The sequence below is a fragment of the Pinus tabuliformis genome, chromosome 1_2 (genome assembly GCF_031772625.1).
Source record: "Pinus tabuliformis cultivar Carrire ecotype Pingquan chromosome 1_2, CPIR1, whole genome shotgun sequence".
NCBI classification, from domain to species: Eukaryota; Viridiplantae; Streptophyta; class Pinopsida; order Pinales; family Pinaceae; genus Pinus; species Pinus tabuliformis.
The window spans coordinates 798,623,987-798,632,992 of record NC_142298.1 but is presented as its reverse complement, the minus strand read 5'-3'; the positions used below and the strand labels follow the sequence as shown (position 1 = coordinate 798,632,992).

General features: G+C 38.6%; 1 protein-coding gene across 1 annotated transcript; it reads left to right on the top strand.

Annotated features, from left to right (window-relative positions):
- Positions 1 to 7,998: 7,998 nt before the first annotated feature.
- LOC149208308 (uncharacterized) lies at positions 7,999 to 8,805 on the top strand. Its single transcript, XM_089398297.1, has one exon. The coding sequence runs from the start codon at positions 7,999 to 8,001 to the stop codon at positions 8,803 to 8,805; it is 807 nt and encodes a 268-aa protein (XP_089254423.1).
- The last annotated feature ends 201 nt before the right edge of the window (positions 8,806 to 9,006 follow it).

Below are 9,006 nucleotides of genomic sequence, written 5' to 3'. Positions count from 1 at the left end.
GGACGGATTTTCAGGATATAATCAAGTGCTGGTGCATCCCGATGATCAGTTGAAAACCACATTCAGAACTAAATGGGGCACATATGCATATCGGAAGATGCCATTTGGTTTGATTAATGTCAGCGCTACATTTCAAAGAGCCATGGACATCGTATTTAAGGTTTTAGTCAATAAGTCTGTAGTAATTTATTTGGATGATATAACAGGGTACTCCAAGAAGCGAAGCGACCATCTCAAAGATTTAAAACAAATTTTTGAACGATGTTTAAGGTATGGGATTTCACTTAACCCAAAGAAATCTTTTTTCGCATTAAGTGAAGGAAAACTTCTAGGATTCATACCGTCAAAATCCAGTATTCACATTGATCCTGATAGAATCAAAGAAATCTCTGAAATATCTCTACCTCATAATAAAAAAGCCATGCAATCTTTCCTTGGTCAAATCAATTTTGTAAAGAGATTTGTCCCAGATTTTTCACGAATTGTGTCTCCTTTGAAAACCATGATTAAAAAGAATTCAAATTTCAAATGGGGTCAAGATGAACATGAAGCATTCAACCTAATCAAACAAGCTATTATTAATGCTCCATCTTTAGCAACCCCGAATTTTTCAGAATCTTTTGTTTTATACACATTTGCCTCAGAGAAATCATATGCTGCGATTCTAACTCAAGCAAATCAAGAAAAAGCGGAAGCTCCAATTGCGTTTTTTAGCTCAAATTTACAAGGTGCTGAACTCAATTATTCAGACGTGGAAAAACAGGCCTATGTTGTTTTCAAGGCGGTCAAATATTTCAGACCTTTCTTACTTAAAACCCATACTAAGATCATAGTACCATTTCCAACGGTAAGAAATCTTCTAGTACAGAAGGATATGGGCGAGAAAAGAGAAAATTGGATCATTGCTTTACAGGAATACGACCTTGAGATCAAACCAGCAAACATTGTAAGAGGTCAAGGCTTCTGCAAAATGTTGGCTGGAGCATCGCAAATCTCTGAAATTTCATCCGAAGAGATACAAATGTATGAGTTAAGCCTAAACGATGCAGAATCATTGTATGCTGATATCATTTATTATCTTAAGAACGGGTATGCTCCATCACACCTGGATCACACTAAGAAAAGAGCTCTGAGATTGAAAGCTAAACAATATCAACTCATAAATGATGTTCTTTTTAGAAAGAATTATGATTCTATTTTTCTTAGATGTCTTGAAAAAACTGAAGCTGAAAAAGTTTTGCAGGAACTCCACGATGGACCAGTAAGCGGACACTATGCTGGAGATGCTACTGCACATAAAACTTTACGTGCAGGATATTACTGGCCTACGTTGTTCAAAGATTCACACAGTTACATGAGGAAATGTCAAGTCTGCCAAACTACTGCTGGAAGACAAAAGAAGCCGTCACTGCCACTACAACCGGTAAACATCGAGCAACCATTCAGTCAGTGGGGCTTGGACATAATAGGTGAGATCGTTCCTCACTCTTCTAAGCAGCATAGATACATCCTCACGGCAACAGATTATTTTACTAAATGGGTAGAAGCAGTTCCTCTCAAGACGGCTAATTCTGAAAATATTATCGAATTCATAGATCAATTTATAATCACTAGGTTTGGATTGCCAACGGCTTTAATGTTTGATAATGCATCATAATTTTCTGGAAATGCAATAACTGAGTTTGCACTTAAAAGAGGGTTCAAGCTAAAATATTCGGCCAATTACTATCCGCAAGGTAATGGGTTAGTTGAGTCAACAAATAAAAACCTAATCAGGATTATTAAAAGAACAGTTGACCAGAACCAAAAGAATTGGCATAAATCTTTGGTAAATGCTTTCTGGGCAGATAGAATAACGAAAAAAAGCTTCGATCGGCACTTCCCCCTTTAATTTAGTTTATGGGAAAGAAGTGGTTATTCCAACTCACTTAGTCATTCCCTCTTTGTCTTTAATACAATACATTGATGAAGTACCTACTTCCTCCATACAACTAAGACAAATGGAAATAATTAAATTAGAAGAACAACGAGAACAAGCTAAGAAAACTCATGCTCATCATCAAGCGCTAATAAAATCCTCTTTTGATTCAAACATAATGACCAGAAAAAATTTTCAGATGGGAGATTTAGTTTTAAAATGGGATAAGGCTCATGAAGAAAAGGGAAAACATACAAAATTTCAAAAGATGTGGCTTGGTCCTTTTCAGATTGTTGAAGTCATAGGTCCATCAACGTTTGTCTTACAGGATTTAGCAGGTAGAAGGGATTCTTTGCCGGTTAAAGGACAAATCCTTAAAATATATTTTCCACAGAAGATTTTTCTTCTATTTTGTAGAATAGCTTTATTTTTCATTTCTTTTTCATAATAAAACCAGTTGTGAATGGTTACTACCGGTATTCACGAAAAGACACCAATTCTCTTTCAGATTTTGAGCTTTTCGCTTGTATGAATAGAAAAATTTTCAAAAATCTGATCTTATTATTGACATATACAGTTAAAAAACTTTAGCCTAGATATGATACTAGTTTCAACTTCAAAAAAATTGATGAAAGAAACCTTTAGCGAAGAAATTGCTTTATATCAGCACAATGAAAGGTATCAATAACAAAATAAAGATTCTCTGTAAAACTGCTGTTTTCAAACTCTATTATTGTCGTCCAGAACTTTCTTAAAGAAAACAATGATTTCCTCCCTGTTAAAGAAAATCACAGCATTCAGAGGGACAATCCAAGAAACACTATATCTCAAAGAATAAGAGGTCTCATCACGAGCCGGCTTATCATGATCACAGATATTATAACTTTGCTGACTTTGCCAAACACTGTCCATCAAAACAGGGCAATGACTCAAGATTGTTGAAATCAAAAGACAAGGGGTCTCATCACGAGCCAGCTTGTTCAGCAAAAAGTGTAAATCAAGTGAATGACTGTGTCATAATTTGGCTACCAAACCAAGACATTGTTCTTTAAGAATAAAAAAAAAGGAAAAAGTGTCAATGTGGATTTTTCTTTGAAGGTTGTAGATAACCTTAAGCAGGATAAAGGATCATTGTTGGGTAACAGGTAACCCTGTCGAGGCTATGGACGCCTGCTGGCAACAGAGGCTCTACCTACGACAAACGAGCATATTTTAAAGCTAACACACAGAGAAGACTTTATTTTATCTTTACAAGACCAAGTAATGGCTGATATAAATACAAGGACAAGCCTGAGGAAGCAAACAATTAGAATAGAAAGAGGTTGAAACAAAATATCATTGATAGAATAAGGCATAATGTACTCTATCTGTCCATAACAAAGTTTAGATTTATGAAAATTTTTCCGTTTTGGAAGTTTAAAAAATTCAATAGAAAAGCAGAGATAACTGGTTCTTCCAAGTGAATCGCCATTGTTGTGGCCACCAACAACCCCCCTCCTTCTTTAGTATTAGCAATAACACTAAAGAAGTGGGGACCCTTAGTAAAAAATTCAAAAAAATTTATAAAAAAATTTTGTATTATACTCCTTAAAAATACATCGCACGGAGAAGAGTAAAACATTTCTTTATGAGCACAATAAAAAACTGCGAAGAAGCGACGCGAAATTCATCGCATCGCATACATTAAGAAGCGCCCATAAATGAAAGAAATCTACGATGGCTGATATGCGACGTCGCATATCGCAACATCGCATAAACAGCACACAATAACTTAATAAATTGCAACGATCTGCGATCTGCGATCTTGCGATAAACGCGATCTGCGATCTTGCGATAAATGCGATCTACGATCTTGCGATAAACGCGATCTACAATCTTGCGATAAACGCGATAACACAATTCTGTGATAAATTGATCAAGAAACTCTGCGATGACACATCTTGATAATGTGATCCGCGATGCTGCGATGCGAGTCGCAAAAGTCACCCATCGCAAATTTTCCTCGACTCAGCATTTAAGAAAAGTTGTCCCTAAACCAAAAATTGGGCGCGTGCCTTAAAGGAAATTAATGAATGTACGCCAAAGTATTCATGAAGGACAGTTTTGTGTTTTTCGAAGAGTCAGTTCGTTGTGGGTGTCATGATTTTATACATTCGTAGAGCTTAAAGCTTTCGTGTCAAAATTTATTATCATTACCCTTTTCCTTTGCGTGAACTGCAGGAATAAAAAAACAGGAAACAACATGAAGCAATGTGCAGGAAACATCTAAGGAAAAAGGGAAAGCATCAATGCTCGGAGAACAGAGAAGAGATGTCCTCATAAACGGATACCGCATGCAACAGAAACGCAGATTTCAGAGTATTACTGAACAGATGCTGATATCAATAGGCGATTCGACACTCAAGGTCAAAAGCTCACAAAAGCAGCATGTTTACAAAATTCTGAAGCTTATGCCCAGTAAAGAAAAAAGCGCTAAAGACGGAAAACCAGAAAGGCCCGAATCAAAGAACATAGGCAGCTTTCAATGCGCGATTAGCGCCTAGCGCTAATCGCACATCGCTAAGAAAATTGTTCAGAAAGCAAAGTCCCTAACTTGCTTAGTCATCCACGAGTCCAGAAACCGAGATAGCAAAAGCAGAAGCAATTTGAGAGAAATTTGGGTTGTTACCAAGTATATACGCAGTAAATTCGCCCAGCCAGAGGATGATTCCCAAAAATATCTTCTAGTTTACTAGAAAGTGGTGCTAGCACTTGCCATTTCTATTTGCGTAGCTCAAGCAAAAGCAGAAAACAACCATCCGACTCTTCCCAGGCAAATGTTGCATGCTCGCAAAATTAAGGAGCAAATGCAGAAATAGTTAGAAACTAGATTCAATTTTTAGAAATAAGTTTGCTTAGGTAAAGGGCGGTCATTTAAACCGTATCCTAAATTTATGTAATTAAGTTATTTAGTTAGCAGTATTTAAACCCTTCTCATGCATTTAGAGAAGGGTCCACAAATTTGTCAAAAACTTGTCCTCAGAATATGCACTTCTGCACCCTCAGATGAGGTTTTGATGAATGAATGGATCAAGGTTTATTAATGTTTGCATTTGATATCTGCTATTGATGTTGCACTTTTGTACTCTTGGTAGATATTAGAACAAGGAGAGATAAATCATTGTTGCTTAAAGCTTATGAGTAGGACCAGTCATAAATGGTACTTTTATCTCTTGGTCGTTTCTGCTTATATTCTTAAAGTGATATACAGTTTTTAGTTGTTTACATGTTATTGCATGAATGTTTGAGTTACCATTTGGCACTTTTGTACGGTGGAGCCATTTATTTATGTTTGATATATGAATAACTTATTATGTGATATGTTGTTCACAACTGTTTTGCCTAACTTTTTATGCAAAGTGGTGCATCTTAATTGATTTCCATTCTTATGTAAGCTGAATGATCGTTATTACCAGTTATTATTTGAAATCTCTTTAGATCGCATAATAAAAGAAATACATCCTAGGTTAGCATAGATTAGATGTGCTTTTTTCATTAGATTACAATAGCATAGAATTAGATTAAAGTAGCTTAGATTAGAACTCTTAGATCAACATCATCCAACTCTACACACACACACACCCTTAGATTGGGAAATTGGTCCCATTATCCACAGTCGGACCCGCTATACCAAACGGATAAGGAGCTGCCAACCAAGGTCGGGACCGGGCGGGTATCCCCCTTGTTGTCGACCCGATTTTCGGGGCTTCAACAACTCCCAATGTGCTACCCTGCTAAAACCCTTAGTGTGCTACCTCGCTAAAACTATAAGTGCATCACTCAACCAAAACTCTTGGTGCACTACCCGACTAAAACTCCTAGTGTGCTACCCAGCTAAAACTCCCTGCTCAACTCTCCTGGCTAAAACTCTCGACTCAACTCTCCAGCCTAAAGCTCTTGGTGCGCCTTTGATTTTCCTCTAAGGAATAGTATCTAGATAGATCTTATGGAATGATAAATATCAGGACATGTCCCCCTTCCACTCATCCCTTTATGCAATAAGGCATAATAAAAAATTTCAACTCGATGCTTCCATGACGAGGCTTCTTGTAAGGCCATGTAGATAAGGTTAATTGGATGAGCCTATAAGGTTAAGTCCATGCCTGAGTTTGTAGCAACGCCACCCGTAGCAGGGTCTCGCCCATATCTCGTCGATGAATTTCTGGTCAAAACTTGGGCCATGAGAAACATGATCTCTCTTACACCTCGTGGTTTTTCATAATGGTTTTATCCCTTCCTACACTAGGTGTAATTCAAAAAGGATTTTTATCATGGCTCGGTCGTAGTGGCTCTATAAACATTTGGAATTTCGCTAGAGTTCCGCCATGGCCAATGTTGTTTGATAAGGCACCCATTGGTGCTATCACTCCTAAGCTTATACCAGAGTTACTCTCTTGGGGTTCACAGTGTCTATAGCAAAGAACAATGAACAGGGGCTCATCCATTCAGGCCAATGACTTATCTATCCAGTCCCTCAATAATATGTATCTCTTAACATATCTATTATTTTACCTGGGTTTGATCGATCTCAGCATAGACATCTATAGGTCTCATTCAATGACTCACTAAGTGTTGTAAACATATAAGAGAAACCATAAAGTGTATGTTGCTAACTGGATCGCAAGTAGAACGGTATTCCTCAAAGAAATAGGGAATCCCTCTTTTAGGTGTAAATAAATGCAATAGCTTTATGGATAGGCACATACTAGATAAGATTGCAGACTTGCAAGAACTCCCCTTTTAGGGACAAGGAATTCCATGCATAGTTGCATCAATGATTGCCAATTACATTCTGATACAGGCTAGGTGATTCCTAAAGAGCCTACAATGCTTACACTTCACACCACAGTGCAACCCAGGGCCTATGGCAGACATACAAGTAATTAGGTGCACCTAACTGGGCACTACCCTTATGGTGGAACAAGAAATACAGTTTTTGAAGGGTTCCTAGGAAACTTGGCTATCGACAAGGACTCGAGGATGATTTCCCCAAATATGGTGCCATCCACATTACGAAAAGACTATAACCATTGATACAATGTTGTAAACAGGCTCAAGAAGGCATGCTTTACACAGGTTAACATACAGATATACTAAACCATATCCTGAGTAACAATACTATGTGCATCACCAAGGGCTCGTAGAGGTCTCTCACATGAGATCACAAATTAATGAGAATAAGGGAGGAAAATCATCAGCATTATCACATTGTAACATCAACCATGTCAATGCAAGTTATCATTAATGAAATCGTTGTGTTGTAACCTGTTGAAGGCTCGAAATTCTCTACCTACAACATTATAAGGGAGACCGCCCAATCGAGAACTTAGAGCGGGTCAATTTTCCATTGAAATGGTGGTTGTGAATGGTTAAACTAGGTTGAGTTACCTTCTCTCTATTTCCACTGGCTTAAAGTACGACTTTCATCTACCAATAGAGAAAAGACATCAGATCAACCCTCTTTCTAATCAGGCAAGAAAGTGATCTTTAAGCTAATTGGGGCTCAACCAAGCCACATCTAAATTTTTGCCTCTTTGATAAAATGATTTTTAAAAATGTAGAATTAAATCTAAATTATAATTAATCCTAGAATGCAAGCAAAATGAAAAATATCCTAATCTTATCTTGATTAGGAAGATTTAGATCTAACACAACCAGGAGCAAAGTAATTAAATTATTGAGATTTAAATATGTCTGGCTTGTAATGAATATCAAGATAACGAAGTAGTTCAATTAACTGATGTTATGAATATCAAAACACATTTTGTCTAGAGATCTATTAACTCAGATAATTAATCAGCAACATTTAGGAAGTAGTTCACAAAATGATGATGATTGTTAAATCAGTAACTCAAATGATTAAACAATAATATAAGGAAATAGTTCACAAAATATTATTGTTTATTAAATTAGAATTAAAATACTGATTTCTGGACACATATCTAAAAATCGCGCGCTTGCTCCCTGCCCGCGGCAGGCCGTCTCTCCCTCGGCGCCTTGCGTCCTGCGTCCTGCTGATCGAGCCTCGCGCTGCCGCCCCAATGGCGGGCATTGGGGACCCCGATCCCCCTTCAACTCCTCCGGAGGTGATCGCATTTCGTGCTATGATCGCTTCAGGCCCAAAGCGCCCTCCTTCGGTGTCTCAGCAGAAATTCGTCAAAAAGCTGGACTCGATCCCATCAGTGGCGTTACCTGAAGAAGAAACCTGTAAAGCCGCGTTGAATCTTGCAGAGAGAGGCCTGATAGGCCAGTTCACAGGCCTCTGGCCATCTCCCAAGTCAGTGGAGGATTGGATTCAAAGGAACTGGAAGCCTCTGATCAAAGAAGAAGTGAAAAGCTATTTCGTAGGTAAGGGATTCTTTGTGTTTGTTTTTGAAAACCCTGATGACAAAGGCCTGATCTTTAGAAACGGACCGTATTTCATGGGGCCTCAGGGGCTTTATTTGAATAAATGGTCCCCGGACTTCGATCCCACCCAGGACATCCCATCAGCTGTTCCGGTCTGGGTCAGACTCCCTCACTTGCCTCTGCACTGCTGGAACCAAAAATCCCTTCAGATCATAGGTAACGCCCTGGGAAAATATATAGATCAGGCGGCGAGAAAAGACCAGTATTCATGTGCCCATATTTGCGTCGAAGTGGATTTAGAGGAGGGGCTACCGGAAGCTATTAAACTCACAGTAGCTGGGTGGACGCATGTCCAGGAACTGGACTACGAACAGTTACCTTTTAAATGCAGACATTGCCATAGTCATGGCCACTTTGCAAAGAACTGCAAGAAGAGAGCAGAGGAGCATGCTGATAAACAGAACGGGGAACAATGGAGTCTGGTCCAGAAGAACACATAAAAAAAAAAAGGCACAGGCAAAGGCACCAAGGAAGGAGACCCTAGCAGCAGCAAAGCAAACCAGGAAACAGAAGTAAATCCAACAGGAGCAGAGAAGGCTCAAAGCCCTCAAGATACCCCAGCCCAAGAAAATGAAGAACAGGTGGAGATTCCTCCACCAAACAAGGAAGCAGGTGAAGCAAACCAAAGTCAGGCCAATCAG

Bases quoted from the DNA above. Each gene is read 5' to 3' on its own strand.
- LOC149208308 (XM_089398297.1), top strand. From the start codon at position 7,999: ATGGCGGGCATTGGGGACCCCGATCCCCCTTCAACTCCTCCGGAGGTG.